At 36.6% G+C, this 16,626-nt stretch overlaps 1 protein-coding gene across 1 annotated transcript in view; it reads right to left on the bottom strand.

Annotated features, from left to right (window-relative positions):
• Nucleotides 1–368: 368 nt before the first annotated feature.
• The window catches only part of RICTOR (RPTOR independent companion of MTOR complex 2), a 76,465-nt gene continuing 60,207 nt past the window's right edge, over nt 369–16,626 (bottom strand). The window contains exons 31-38 of the mRNA XM_082301867.1: nt 14,873–15,902; nt 11,206–11,383; nt 9,788–9,872; nt 8,286–8,519; nt 7,050–7,202; nt 6,236–6,359; nt 5,240–5,378; nt 369–5,053 (exon numbers count right to left, since the gene is read on the bottom strand). Coding sequence (XP_082157993.1) covers nt 4,979–5,053; nt 5,240–5,378; nt 6,236–6,359; nt 7,050–7,202; nt 8,286–8,519; nt 9,788–9,872; nt 11,206–11,383; nt 14,873–15,902 — 2,018 coding nt within the window. The 3' untranslated portion in view covers nt 369–4,978. The remainder of the gene's footprint in view (nt 5,054–5,239; nt 5,379–6,235; nt 6,360–7,049; nt 7,203–8,285; nt 8,520–9,787; nt 9,873–11,205; nt 11,384–14,872; nt 15,903–16,626) is intronic.

Below are 16,626 nucleotides of genomic sequence, written 5' to 3'. Positions count from 1 at the left end.
TCAAAATTGTAACCCTTTTTTTTGTTCATAATTCAACTTTCACAGCTGTTGTTGAAATGCTTATACTTAAAGCATCACATAATAGAAAATCATTCTCAGTATGTTCAACTTCTAAAATAAAAATGGTGTGTGAACTATTAAAGAGTCTCTGTATCTTATAAAGCATTTAAGTAAAATATATTTTTGACAAAACCATTTATTTGGGAAGCTTCTGATTGTTTTAGTTATCTAGTAACTTACAAATATAAATCAATTCCAACCCCTTTCTAATGCTGAGAGGTACATATGAGACCAGAACAACTATGAGAAGTTTAAGTACATTTTATTAACAATGCATCCCTTTGATAAGACTACGCTTCAGGAGGCCTTTAATGCTCATTGACATGAACTGTACACAGTATACAAAAAAAAAGGAAAAAGAAAAAACACGAAAAAATCAAGGTGGGCAATACCATTTTGGGACAAGCCTCTGTTTAAATTATACACAGCTCAATGCAATATTCTTACGTAAAATATATAAATACTTTTTCTTTCTATGTTACAGGTATACAATATAAATCAGATTTCAATGTCTGTTCAGTGACCTACAAACACTAGAACGTCCAAATTTGTAGCAGCGTATTACTAAACAAAAAAAAAAAGACCACACAGGACAGGGAGAGTAAGTACTGAGATTTTTCTTGATCCTTTCCCTCAGATCAGAATGATTAATTTAGATAATCTCTTGTAATGCCGTTTTAGGGATGCTGACAGCCCAGTACTAGAACAATTTTTCAATTAGATTAACAAGGTGTAAAGCCTTTTTTCCCCTTTAGACACAGCACATTGTGCTGAAACACCCTATTCAGTGGCAAAATGACATTACATTTTTTGGCATAAATTACATTTTGCAAATAAAATAGTGTATTTTAAAAAGCAACTCAAGCAAAATGTGCAATTTCTGCATGCTGTGGCATTGCTGTCCATCTACACTACAAAGAAAATCCAAAGAAAATCCACATTCTTTAATGACTATAAATCTGTTGAAAACAAAACTATCCAGGGAACCAGCATCAGGAGTTAAACAAAACCCAAGGAGATTGGAGACCTCCAGAAAAACACAAACATGGTTTCTAGCATGTCCTCAAAAGTCTTTTACAGTTCTAAGATTTTACTCTCACATCATTTACCTTTCATAAGCACACAATAATAGAAGTGTGACTTAAAAAAAAGTTGCTAGACCTGCTTTGAAGTGGCTTCAGTGAAGCTCAGAGCAGCAGAACTGTGGGGAGGCGAGCAGGACCTCAGAGCCTGGTGAGAATTCTTGCGCTGCGATTGCTCCACCCGAGCTCACGTTCACTTACAAGCTTTGCCAGCTTCCCACAGCCCAAACTGCCGAATACCAAGTCCAGGGCACAGACTACAAAGCAGCAACTCTTCCCTTCCACACTCGGTTTTGGTTACTATTTCTTGAACAACTACCTAACTCTTCAGGCACCTAGGAAAGGTGTTTTGGTTTTGTTTTTAGTCTCACTGCAAACTGCAACTCTCTTTCGAGACCACCTATGTATGTTTCAAAGTAAAATGAGAAAAAGACAAGCAGGATTCTCACCGGTGCCTTATAAATTGAGCTTACCTTGGTGTGTGAGCCACTGCACCCAAAACTATGGAATTGTTTAATAGTCCACTTGGGGAAAAACCACCACCACCCCGCAAAGAGAGCACATTTAGGGTAGGTTTGCCAGGCGTCAGTCAAGTAAGAGCTGTCAGATAAAGAAAAGCAACTGTTTTCAAGCATAGCATGCCAGGGGCCCCACACAGAAGTTGGGAACTTCAAAGCCTGACCATCTCCAGCTCCAAGTGATGTCCATAACAGCTGGGAGTGTTCTGCATTTCTTGATTTCAGACTGGTGAAAAGTTCTCTTTCTCCAGAAGGGGACACTCAGCACCCAGCCTGGTCCTCCTTCCCTCTGTGGAGAGAACCAGGCCCCTGTGGAGGTGCCTGTGAGTCACACTCTGCCCTTTGGAAAGGGCTTCCCTTTGCCCTGCCTGCATGAGCAGACCAAGACCATCAAACAGCTGATGCTAATTGTGACTGGTTCCACAAGAGCATCTCCTTCCCAGAGCGGCTTCTGCCTCTGAGCTGTGTGTGAGCAAGTTGAGTACTTGAGGAGTTTTCTCTGCCACAGCAACTAAACTGCATTTGTATACAGTGTAAGTAAACACTACACACATTACCATTTATTGAGCAGTATCACTCATCACTCAGACTGGAAATATAAAAAGTGGGTGGTCTGTCAGCTTCCCTAGGAGAGGTGGAAGAGATTTTTTTATTAGGGCTAATATAAGCACAATCATTATTTACTACAGCTTTCTTTCAAAGTTTTATCATGATACAAAGAAAACCCTAAAATAAGGACTTTGAAAGGGACATTAAAAAAAAAAAAAGAGAGAACTATAAAATTAGAAATTCACAGTTTATAATTACGCCAATATAAATTTCCTTCAATAACAGTATCCCCTTCATTTGCCAATTAAAGTGAAACATCAATGTGAGCTTAATGTCAGTGTGTAAATTAATTTTCTAGAAATGTATGTTATGTACAATACAGACTTTACATCCTTGATGCATACTTGTTGAAATCTACTGACACTCATACACTTTCAGAAGAAAAATCACGCTTTATAACTGAATTTGCAGCCATAATTTTTTATGTCAAGTTTCTGTTGCCATGGATCCCCAAACAAGTGAGTAATTCAGAACACATGAGCATTTCAGAATGGCGATTCTTTCAAAAGTACATCTGCTTACCTTTTTATAATCAGAGGCCTTCCTATGATGCTTTCTACATTAAGTGCTATGGGTTAAACTTAACAAATGAACAGAGGTGGGTTTTTTAAATACAGGTGATAAAACTTGTTTATTTTGCCTTAACTGCAGAAAAATAACATGGAGTTGTTTGATGTAACCCCATTTAGTTATTAAAACAAATCTCTTCTACTCTAGCCTAACTGAGGTAGTGTTTGAAACTACTGTATAACATACGCTATCCCCATTTGTGGGAAAACTACATTATTTTCCTTTGGAGTTTATACCACTATTTGGTCTACTGTGATTGACATTTTGGTTTTACAAAAGCATTTATTTCTTATGACTGTAAGTCCAATAGTTACTGGTGTGGTGTGTTTTCTAAACATTTCAAACATGTCTTGCCACACATATATTATTTGTGTCAATGACCACAGAAGAGTTCAATCAGTTTCTTTTTGCTACTTTCAGTGGGAAATCATTAAAAGATAATCTTAGGAACTAAATTTGACTATGAGCAGCAACTTACAGTCTGCTTTACCAGAACCTGATGGTATGCAGTGCACATAAAAATTCAGTGAAGTGACAGCTGCAAAGCAGTGCTTATGTGGCATGATGAAATTTCTAATAAGAACAAATAAATTCTACGTTTCACTAGGAATTGTGTGTTACTGCTCACAGGACTACTTATTGAAATCTCCAGTAGCATAGCTAGGAAGAACAGAGTTATGAGCATCAGGATAAGTTTCACTTAAGTATTAATCTGACAATTATAAAAAATGGTAGAAGTGAATGGATAAAAATACGTTCTACTTAGTACAGTCCAGCTGAATTATTCACCTATATCAAAATCAAAGGGTAATTCCTTCTATTACAGGCATTCTAACAAAGGTGGCCATGCTACTGTATATACACATTTGCATATATTTATACTACCTTTATATAAAGGCTTCTGAATCTTTAGATCCATGATAAAAGTGACAGGGATTCCTACTTTTTTTTGTTTAGCTTGCACTTACTAGTTTAGAAATGGCACTAGTAACATGATAGAGGCAACTACTTCAATCATTACCAGTCACTGTATCATTTAACTTTTACAACAAGTCTTAAATACCAGTACAAAATTTTAAGTACGGCTGCTCCAAAATTTGTTACTTAAGGCTTTTCACTACAATTATTAGTACTATCTGATGCTTCATCACTAATCCATTGAAAATTCAAATAAACCTTTGTTTTTATAAAAAAGCTGTTACTGTGGAACTTGGAAAACACTCATACATACTTAAGTCTCCTCACAAAACCTGCAATGACTAAATGTCTTTAAGTTCAGTTTATACAATATTTGCTTATCTGATATAAATCATGCTTTTTAAAGGATTGTAGTTTAGTAAGACCCACATTTGTACTATATGAGCATGAGTGTAGAAACTGCAAACACATGCATAGTATTCAGGGAAAACAATCTGGTTTCAGCATTTTAAGTTTTAAATGACTTGGTTTTTTGAAAATCAAATTGTAGTGAAAATCCTTAACTGGTTCAGGTAAGATACATGTATGTAAATGCAACGAAATTGAAGAGACTACTAATAAAATGTCTTACAACTATAGCAATATTAAAATAACTTAATGAAACCTCAGATTCAGAGGCATCTCTTTCTGTCTGAAGTTACAAATCCCCAAAGTAGTGTTATAAACAGTACAAAAATCAACAGAGAAGGGCTAACATTAATCCCCTGGTGCCCACAACTACAGCATGGCTCCCCATTGCTGGCAGTGGAATGCACCCCCATCTCTCTGATTCCTGGTATCCAGGGTTTAAAAAGCAAGGCATCATTCTGCTTCTCTGGAACAGAATCGGAAGTCAATTAAAAATGTCTCTGCAAGTTGTCCTATTTCACTGTAATTTATGGTAGAAAATGAAATGAAAACTTGTGGAGGTGTTCAGTGCTTGGCTCTTGCATATACTGGTAATTACTATTATTAAAACTATGTTACTGTCTAATAAATCCCCAAAGGGCTCAAATGACTGTGCCAGTAATTGGTTGAGGAAGAAAATGTTTTCAGTTCAGTCTTCAGGTACCAGTAGTTTCTGGAAGGTTTCGAAGATGATGTTCCAAGTCTTTTATCCAGTCAGTGGGAGGTTGTCTGAGCATTTCAAAGTCTGTATGCAGAGCACTGCCTCAGCAGAGGTCAGGACTCAGCTGATGCATCAATTACGGGCTGTTTTATCGGAGTTGCTAAAATAGCCTCTGCTTCCTCATGCATCTAAAAGGAAAGGATGGAGTATTAATATTGCTAGAGATTTTACTCAGGAGACATCACAAAATGGTTTGCTTTAGGATATACCTATCTGTGAGCATCTTTTACTCATGAAAGTAAAAGATGAGGACATGGAAGCTACACCCAGCCAGCCATTTTGGTACATTCAGTACACGTCCACCCTCCACTTACCTGCAAGAACTGAACATCTTGAAATAGCTCCTGAATGAACCTTCGGGATGGAAGTCGAAACGTACAATGTGCTAGCAAGTAGGACACCTCAGAGTAAAGGCATATGTCATCAAATGCTTGGGGATACTTCTCCTTAATTCTGAACAACAAAACAGACAAAATTTTGTAAGTCTTGAAAATATTTCTATTGTATTAAAAAACCCTCCAGCTTTTGAATTAGATTGCCATCATTAATTCTTCAGTTATAGGCATTATAAATCCTAGAAATGACAAAGCAAGAAAATCAAAACAGACAGCATTACAAAACTGGAAGAAATCTACACTAATGAGATGAACAGAATATACAACTTGTAAGTTGCCCAGAACTACTATCACTGCCTAGTCTTAAAATAACAGACTTAGAAAGAGAACAGTGTGTAACATAATTGACATCCACATGTACAGCAGTCATAAAAATATGAATAATGATTAAACTAATCTTTTAAACCTGCAATCATTTTTGAAACTAAACCATGCATTTCTGCATTTTCTTTTAGCTGTTGTCAGTTTCCAATGGCATTAGCCCAGAAATCTACAGGTTACCACATTTAGTCCCTGGATTTATATTTCTATATTTTAACATTTTTTAAAATAAATTAATTTCAGTAGTTGTACTCTTGCTTAAAGTAGAGCTGTGTTTCTCAAGAAGTTACTTTCAGCTTGTTATTGTACTTATCTATTATTCAGAATAAGTAAAAAGTATTAGTTTCTTTTTTAAAGATACATGTTATACGAGGTATGTAATCACTACTGCTGAATTACTGATTTTAAAGTCTGGTTAAGAGTAAAATACTAAACAGAGCAAAAATGTTAATATTATTTCTTGAGCTTCTACATTATGTTCAATCATATCCACCTGACAAGTTTTGAGAAGTCAGATTATTCACTGTCCCTGAGGCCTTAAGAGAATACTTATGACAAAATGTTGATAAAGCATCTGTAATGTATTGAACTTACGTCAGAAGTCCAGTTTCATGGCCCTTAGTTCCTACTGAACTGCTCAAATTGATAACTAAACGTAAGACCTCTTTCCGCAGAAGTATCCTGCACACTGGTGTGTCATCTGGGATTGACTTTACTCCTGGAAAAACAAATCAGTGTGGATTTAAACAGAATTGTCTTTGACTGTGCTGATCTCATGCTGTGTAAATCTGTTTATGCATTCCATACACACAGGAACACACATATTAACCCATATTCTGAGCTATCAAAAATATTTCTATTGAAATCAAAACTTAAAACACAACTATTTTCAGGAATTTGAACAGTTTACCTTTTCAAAAGTATTTCTACCATTTCAAAGAAAAACCTGCAAGATAAAGTTACAGTGGTATTGCTACCGCTAAACCATGTTGCAAACTGGATGAGCTTCTATGAGATAGTGGAGAATTTAAAAACCAGTTACTTCTTAAGAAATCATCATAATTCAAAATGTAATACACAAGTATAAAAAAAAGTCTCTTTAAAGTAAGTCAGTAAATCTTGGAAATCTTTTTTAAACTAACATCAGAGTAGAAAAAAAAAGGCAATCAATTTACTTGTAATGTCAGGTATTGAATAACCTGCAGAGGGGAGCAAAGGGAGAAGAGCTTAGAACTTGGTTCTCCCACCTGGAGATGGATAATGTTTTTATTAAGACTTGTTTGTTTTTTGTCTAACAAAGAACATTAATTTGTTGCAGTGTACATAAGTGAAATCTAATTTTTTCACAATGCCTAAAATATACTTTATTAGTGATAGTCTCTAATAATCATAAGGCTTTCAAACTTACCTAATACAAGCTCTGTACTCTTAGTGCTGCTGGCTGAACCATGGGATACTGCATCACTACAGCCTGAAATTCCAGAAAATTTGGAGGAATGCACATCTAAGTGATTGTGAATGGTTTGCCCACACCAGTCAGTATATGGAAGGTCTGAAAAATCTGACATGAACAAGATGTTGCACCTTTGTTATTCATACTTTTCCCCAATTCACATGCTTTTGTTATTTTCCAACAATGGAACACATGAAAGATACTGATGCACTAAATACTACAGATAAAATCAGTTCGGAACTAGGTGGTGGATTTTGGACAAATCATACCAAAACTCTTCCAAAATTGATTTTTCATTTTAATCTTAAAATACATGAGTGGAGTCTTTTCCAAACACTGATGGAAGCCTAAGAAGCCATCACACAGAGTGCTGTTACTGAAATATCTGTGCTCCATTTTATGTAACACAATACAGATGCTCTTGCATGTGCAGACTTCTTTTTGTTCACACAGCTGTCACAGGTGTTTGCAGAAAGGGCTCTGGCAAGAGCTGCTGCACCTGTAACTACAGCTGGGATTTTATTTGCCATACTTTCTCGCTACTGAACTCCAGCTCAGCTCTCTGAGCCATTCTTCAAATTTGTGCATCACCCCCTTGCCAACACTGCTACTAACAAATGTCTAACACTGTTGTAAAACAGTGAAGACTCCTAATAAGCAGCCACTACTGGATTATCTTTTCATCACGGGCATCGACAAAAGGCATGTAACTGCAAGCTGTGCAGAGGAGGTTAGAAAAAATAACTCTGAATCTCATCTGAATCTCAAAATACGAGGGAAGATGACTAAATCCCAGAAATTACAGCTCAACTTCAACAGACGCCACAGACTTCCTTTGCTGTATTTATGGCATAGACTTGATTTGATGTCAGACTTTTCATTAGTTGAACAGCAAAACGTCAGTTTTCAGAACATGCGTTTTAAGTACTAAATAAAGTTTCAAATTTTGTCTTTTGATATGCTCTTAGAAATATTTGAAAAAAACATGCAGGCACCTACTCCTACTAACACTAAAAAGTGGAAGACTGGAAATGACCAGAGGAATACCACTGGTTGCACAATTAGCTTATTAGAGAAATAATTTTAAGGTCAATAGTCAGTTAAACAAAAACCTTTCCAGATTATTTAAAGATGAACAAAAGCCAGTATGTTCACTCGGTTTTATCACACTTCTGCAGAAGGAACACTAACCTGCACGATTATATGAAGAGCTCGCTTTGGTGTTAGGCTGATAACCCAGAATCTGAATGCAGACACAGTAAAGACAGTTCTCATCTGTGTGCTCCTGAAGCCCTGTGTCCTCTGTACCTTCTAAGAACTGAGAGGCATCTGAACGGCTTGTATTCATTATTTCTGTGAGGCTGATCTGCTGGCGGAGCATCTGAAAAGGGCTTTTGACAACATCACTCGCACCTGATGGAAGACCTGTAGATAAGATTTAGTTATCAAAAAAACCCTACAAAACCAAGCAACCAACACTAACTCTTTCAATTAATTTCCACTTTCAAGCCTTTTAAGGCTGGGGATGGAGTGCATGTGAAGACCTATGAAGTTTTTTTTTGCATGGTTAAGCTCCCAAGATTGTTAGCATTTGAGAAAGAGACATAACGTTTTAGTCCCAAATTATTATACATAACAAAACATTGCAAAGGACAGAATTCAACCTCTAAGCACACACACTGTAAGAAGGTAAGTGGTAAATCCTGACGTGATATGAACATTACTAATACCCACATAACACCAATACATTACCAATTTTCATAGTGTCAAACGAGATTAATACAACAATATACCAGATGTTGGAATTACACATGCACCAACGCAAAAATAAACACAACTTAAAAAACTGTAACTTAGTGGCCGTGACAGGAAGAAACTAGACTCAGCAATGCAGAAACAAGCAGAAGACACTTTAGTGACATGCTCTTCCCTGGGTGGAAAAAACAAACAAATACAATTTTGAACAACAGTTACTTTACACTGAAACTTAGCAAACTACAGAAACATACCTCCAGCAAAATCAACTTTGTGTATAATATTAATATGACAGTGGGAAAAAAAAAGGTAGGACAACAGCTATCCTAATAAACTATTAAAAAAACAGTGTCAAGGCTTCTTTTTTTTCAGCTGAAAAGACACATACTAAGACCCTACAGATTTCTGACTTCTCTGGAGTAAAACGGAGGTGCATTCCAGAGCAAGGCAGGCATTACAGAACTTGCAATTCTCTTGTCCCATCACCTTCATTGATCAATTGTCATGAACAAATAACAGAAAGACAAAACTTACTTTCTGAAATACACATCTAACACCATTGAAAGTTCCTAAAAATTACTGTGTAATCAAAGGGAAATAGTTCAGTATGTGGAATTTTTATTTTTCTAAGCTTAAATTTTGTTACATCCTTTAATACAGTATCACTACTAGTCTTTGAGCAGCTTTAGCTCACATTATCAGAGATATGCAGGCCTCCTTCATTTTTAAGAGCAGGACCAAACTCTGAAGCAACACATTAGCTCAAACTAAGTAAAACAGGGAATTAATGGCCTGCTATCCTGATTCCAGAGCACAATTCTCAAAACTTAACAGCTAAAAATTTTGTTTTCTGTCAAGAAAAATTAACAAATAAATCAACAACCCATCCAATATACCAATAAACAACAGAAAGCTACAGGAGAGGATAAAACCACTACCTCCTCCATCAGATGTAAAGACCCTAGATCCATGCTCATCAAATGGAGGTGCAGTTTTCTTCTGAAAATATGGAGTTTCCTTTACCTGAAACACCCAAGTGACAATTAAAATTAACACAGGTGATAATCAAACACAAATAAAAATAGATTTTATGAGGAAATGAAATGTTGTCTTTCTTTTACTTCAGGAAAAATATACCATTAGAGGAGGAAATTAACAACGAATTCCTGAGCACTAAAGAAAAGCCCAATGAGACAAATATTAGTGAATGAACATGTATTAACAAAGGCTTATGAAGATTTAGCAAATGTTAAAATGGTGGTGACAGGCTGTAAGGAAACAAGTGACCCACAGTGGCCAGCCATAATCTGTCCATGATCCCTCTACACTACTGGAGATCTTGGGAATGAAGTACAAAAACAACCAAAACCAAAAAAAGTACAGAAACAATCTAAAATGCTGCCTGTAGGATGTTGAGTTGAGGCATGTCTCAACCACAAAGAGACCTAAGAGAGAAGAAATGAGATAAATATGGCACAAAGACTGTGAAGGAAAAAGAAGTCACTTCACAAAGGAAAAACAGAAGCAGAAACACGGTATAACATGCCTTTGCTCTAGGTTTAGCAATTTTTTGAGATTAGTGAGAAAGTTATTTAGATTTGAAAGGCAAAGACTAAGTAAAATAAAGATAAGGAAGCCCACTTCTACCTTTGACACAGACCACGTCCTGGTTTTGATAATTAACAGAATATTAAGCCCTATGATGCATCAGTTTGTTAAATGGGAATGTGTTTCTACCAAGCAGAAAGAGGAAGGGAATTGCTGAGACACTGAAATTAAAATAATTTCTAACTTAAATACATGTACCTTCAAAGCTAAGTAAAGACAATATAATTTAATACTATAATGATCTATATAAAATAATCTATTATTTAATAGACATCATGGTAGCAGGGAGTTAACTGTGTGATTATGCATATAATTTATAGGTGAGTGATGAACATACCAATTGTTGGCTACAGTGGAATTATTAATTAATTAATTTAATTATTAACTAATAATTTAATAATTATTCATTCTTAAATGAATGTCCACAGACTATGCTAATTTTAGTATAAAAGCCAGATGTCAACTAAAATCTTATGACAGCAAATTTGTGTCACCACTGTTTAACACTCTTCTAACACAGTCTTTGCCATTATTTGCCTTTAACACAACCCAGCCTAGTGATCCTGTGTAAACAGGTTAGAAGAACAGTTGAAAGAGAAACCCTTGTTCTTCAAAATGCGTTTCTTTGAAGTACCACATCCATTTTTCCTCATTTTTCTAGATTTAATCTATTCTGATGAAAAGGCAACAATTGACTGCCTTTCAGTATGAAAATGCAAATGAACCAAATCAGTTAACACATACGTACCTGAAATATTTCGTTGATATCCACTGGGAGAGCAAGACCAATGTAATCATCAGAGCTACCATAGGTAGCGTTAGAAACCATGGAGCGAACAGAAGAGGAACGCTGAAGTGTGTTTTGGTTAATAGGACTTAATAAATCTTCTTTATCTAATGAAGCATAACTTAAAGCTTTCATGAACCTGTAACATTGAAACAAATACATTAAAATTTCAGTAACTCTCGTTCTGGCGCATTAAAAGTAAGAAGGACTGCTAACACAAAGACCATCCTCATCTTCCCACTGAAGATCTCAGAGTTTGTTAGGACAAATTACAGCTATAGGCTCATTGCTTTTTCTACCTCATACTGTCTTGCATGGTTTGGCAGTTCCTGGACTAAAAATTTTTTTGTAATTCTTGGTACAGGAACTCCTGCCCATCCTGCAAACACATGAATGTTCTTCAACATTCCAGCTTTGAATACTTACAGCCCAGACACAGCTGGTAAAGATTTGGGTTTCTAACTCCTAACTACCTCATTCTGAAATGTACCTATGCACTGAATGTGTATTTCCCAGATAGTCACAAACTCTGAGCTGAGCAGGCACATCCCTGAAAAGGCACATCTTGAGCCTACTAGTGATACGCACAAGGAACATTTTTTCTCCCATACTCCAAAGGAGCTACCCATTAGGTCACCCAAGCATGGAGGAAGTATTTGTTCAACATGAATACACATAAAACAAACTTAAACCTGCACAGTGAGCAGAGCTGACTGTGACAAATAGCTTGAAGAACAAATAAAGAAATAGGATGGGAAAATGAGACAAGATAGAGCAGGCTGGAGAACATGTCCTCAGTGCTGACCAGAACCCTGATGATGGAAATTTCACATTCAGCTGTCTATCATTTTACTTCTCATCAAACATAAAAACCTAAAAATGTTTTCTGCTAATCAATCTATGTAGATGGTCTATATGCAGTGGATTAAAGTTTCCTAATAAAAAGACACACCTCAGGAACAGTGAATTTTTACTGCAAAGCATGATACACTGGAAAGTAAAGTGAACATTTGATTTTTTGAATTTTTGCCTTGAAAGTAGTTCTCTATCAATTTTTTATTTTAGATGGGCAATAAAGAGTCCTCTTATACCTACAGAAGGGATTTATGTTGAGATAAAATTAAAATATCAAAGTTTGACCATGTAAGGTTCAAGAAATTATTATGCAATGGAAATGCACAAAATACAGCTTAGAGGATATCAACAGTTTTCCTGTTGTTAATTCTGACCAATGGTAGTGACAGTAGCAGTGGACTCACAACAGAAGTCAAGCCATACTTCAAAAAAAGAGGGAAAAGACCTCAGGTTGTGCTAGAGGAGGTTTAGATTGCATATTAAGAAAAATTTCTTCACTGACAGGGTTGTCAAGCATTGGAACAGTCTGCCCAGGGAAGTAGTTGAGTCACCATCCCTAAAGACATTTAAAAGATGTGTAGATGTAGCACTTAAGGACATGGTTTAGTGGAGGACTTGGGAGTGTTGTGTTAATAGCTGGACTCAAAGGTCTTTTCCAACCTAAATAATCATGTAAGAATCAAAAAGTTACCAACTGCATGATATTTAATAATAAAGCATTCTACAATTACTCTCAACGTAAATTAAAGATAGAAGTATTAATCCTAAATGTTTTGTCCCTGCTTTTCCTAGAAAAGCTAACAGATAAAGCATTAGTAGTGATAAACACCATCAAGTTTTCATGAAAGAATGTCTGCAGGTGATGGGGTGAGAGCCAGGGCCCAAGATATGCACGTTAACATTTATGGCTGGTCTTTAGAGACAAAGGTGGGAAATACAGCTTTACAAAATTTATGCAAAGAAAAAGGCTTTTTAACCTCTGAATGAAAAGAACAACTAAAAACATTGCAGAAGTAAAAAAATGGCTGTTAGTTGCTACTAACACATGAATCTGTCAAAAAACCGTAAACGAAAGTTTTCTGAAGACTGACAGAAAAATTGATTTGGCAGATAAAAAGGACAGAATTTTTTCTAATTTATTATTTAAAAAAAAATCTAAGGACAGCTTTAGTTGGAACAGTAAACATACTCTGAATTTATGAGTAAACACAATCTGAAATTATAAGGACCATAATTTTTTCAGTGGAGACACAGCATAACCAGCAAGAAAAACACATGTACTAGTTTCACTGCAGTCTTTCCAATCAATTATATTAGCAACTAACACAATCTGAGTATCTCTTTGAGTATACATGTCTGCAATTATTTAACCTTCTCAGAGATACAAGCACTCCAGACATTTCAGTGTTAAGCATGTCAGCACAAATCCTTTACTCTACCCACTGACACAAGAGAATACGAACAGCTAAGCACCAGGAATAGTCTGTATGACATTGCATGCAGGATCAAAGTCCACTGCAGCAAGGCTGCTCTGCACATCAAGGGCATGACTGCAAGGAATGGTAAAACATCACTTACAGCCATTACAGAACCTGTACTACCACTGAAATTACACCTACTTGTTCCTGCACTAGCACAGGGTGCCAGTGACAGAGCAAGGAATGGCACTTCCAATTTCCAGGACAGTGCAAGATAACTACTAAATCATCCTTATCTAACCAACATACTCAGTCTAGTTCTAACTTACTTAAACAAAGGTATTTTTCATGGCATCCTTCCAGAATGATGTGAATATAGCAACAAATGGATGTTGCTTTTAATCAGGACATACACACTCAACTGGGTTTGAGGAGGGCAGCTCAAGGACTGAGCATTTGCTGTTCTCTGCAGTAAGCAGATGACTCATATACTGGTAGTGTCTCCCCCTTCTCTCATTTGAGAGATGATAAGGTAAGAACAGAGATAAAAAGTGTCTTTTCCATTTCAACACTAATGTGAAAATCCAGTGCACTAGCTAAAAGATGATGTGAAGGAAAAATTTAATACAAGAGCTCTTAAGGGAAGGCTATTCAGCAGTGACTGTTGCAGCTGGGAACAGTGACAATGTCAAGAGCTAGACATCTTATGTAACTATCTAATTAGTCTTCAGAACATCTAATATTGCTCAAAAATAAAGAGGTGACATGGCCATCTAAAAATAAATGCTATGACTAAAATCTTTGATCTGTTGTAGCTAAGAAGCCAAACTGACATTCCTGTCAGTGGCACCAGTATCTCATCACTGGCCTCAATGCCAGTGAACACAAATATAGCATATTGGCAGGAGTCTCTGTCCTAAAACCTCCCCGAGTGACATTGAGAAAATTCTCTTCTGAAATATAACTCTGACTTCACAGGCAATTTGGTGTGTTTGCAACTTTAATAATGTTAGCAGCTTTAATAATGTCAGCAGTGCAACTGCATTTTTTATATTACAAAAGTTAAAACAGGAAGCAAATGTGATAAAAGGAGGCATTTTCCTTTGTTACCAATAGCATTATAAAGGGTTGAGAACAGCTATGAAAGCTGGGCTTCCCTGACAACACTTACAAAGTTGAGAATTATGCTTCTATTATTCACCTAATACCAGTACCGCCTTCAGTGAAGTTATGCATCACTTTGCAACAACTGTCCCTTTTAGGTGCAAATTGAAAAAAATATTAGGAAGATACTGTTCTTCTTAAGTTGTTCTTACAGCACTGAAGTAAGAAATGAGCATATAGTAATTTCTTACCGGCTTGGGGTTAGTCGAGAATCCAGGCTGCCAGACTTCATAGTGATAGTGTCAGTAAACAGCACATCCTTTGCTGGAGATGCCAGGGCTTCCGAGTGAGACAGTGAGGGATGCATCCTCTGCTGCTGTAGGCGCTTTAGTGTAGCATAGCCAAATGCATCTCGAGAACTTGTGTAGCTGAAGTTATAGTCAGCAAGACTTTTTATTGTAGCAAGAGAAGGAGCTTTAAGAGACTGGGCTCTTCTGGGAAGGGTATGAGAAGACCCTGGTGGAACCAGGGATACAGAGTTGGATTTTGAAAGAGGCAGGTGGTTAGACTGTGGTGTTGCACAGTGACTTGGTTTAACTGTTTTTGTGCTTACCACAGTACTCAAACTTCCGGAGTCAGTATCTACATTTGTAGTGTCCACACCTACAGTCTCCCTTGAAGGGCTAGAGCTCATTGAACTTATGCCACTTGTTGTGGTATCTGTATTAAAACTTAAGCTACGACTCTTGAAATGCGTTTGTGTAGTACCGTCTCCTATTAGCCTTTCTTTGCTTGTGTTTTCTCGATGAATTTCATTTCCAAGACCTTTTGGCAGCTTCAGATCATTTTCTCCAATACTCTGGGTACAATCAGTATCTTCCACATGCTTACTTCCAACAAAAGAAGTTTCTAATCGTAAAGTCTGAATTTTTGGAACCCTGAAAACAGGGTTCAATTCTTCCCCAGCAGGAAAGTCTATGCTACCACTAGGTTCTGTTACTGTACGATTTCGCCTCAGGCCTGATTTACTGTCAGATGATGTCAGCTTTCCTCCTTTTGGATCACTGCTACTTCTGTGCTTTTTATTAGGTAGAGTAAGAGAGTTTAGAATGCGATTTTTCACAAGTCTACTAGAAGAAAAAAAAGGAAAGGGACTACGGTCTTTGTCCTTTGAAGGTCCAGGTCTGTCATAAAATATTTGTTCTGCATCTTCAGTAATATCTAGGAAGAAAGTACTGGTGGAAGTACTACCGAAACGGTCATCCTCCATGATGAACATACCTGAAATTATACAAGACTTTGTCACACAAAATAGGCATTTCTTCAAAGTCTACAAACTATGCTGCAAAATAGGAAGCCACTCTACAGAAGCCTGAGTGGGGGTCTATGCAATTTACTGCAACTTTAATTCCTCTTTTTTTTCCTGCAGAACTTGTTGAGGAGTAACTGAGCTGAAAAAAAAAAAGCCTTCAAAAAAAAAAAAAAAAAAAAAAAGCAAGCCACACGGCCTTATTTCAGTGCAAACATCCAGCTACTAGGATTATAACCAAAGCACTCCTTTAATGATATCTAAATGCAGTATATTTCTCAGTGTAAATTCCAAGTAACCATAGCAAAAATAAAATGCATTAGGTACTTGCAATACACAATAATTTAAATACAGCAAAATTTTGGGTGTTTCTGTACACCCTGAGACCATAAATACTCATTTTCTAGAATATTCCTTTGAGGACAAGCAAGTGTATCTTTATACTCAAGTATGGAGGTTTCTGCAGCATGTTACAGCAAACTGCCATGACCCAACACAAAAATTAGTAACTTACCATCATGTGACAACTTTTCTTCTACACCAAATGTGAAGCTAAGACACTGTTTTACTCCCTCTCACTTTTCTGCATCTCTCTGAATGTACGTAACTGTCCTATTGCTTGTACTCTTTTATTGCAAGAACACCTTTACACCACTGGTCTGAACCTCATCCTGCCAAAACGCTGGTAAGAACACC

This window comes from Coloeus monedula, assembly GCF_965178545.1.
Source record: "Coloeus monedula genome assembly, chromosome: Z".
NCBI lineage: Eukaryota > Metazoa > Chordata > Aves > Passeriformes > Corvidae > Coloeus > Coloeus monedula.
This window is presented reverse-complemented; position numbering and strand designations above follow the sequence as displayed.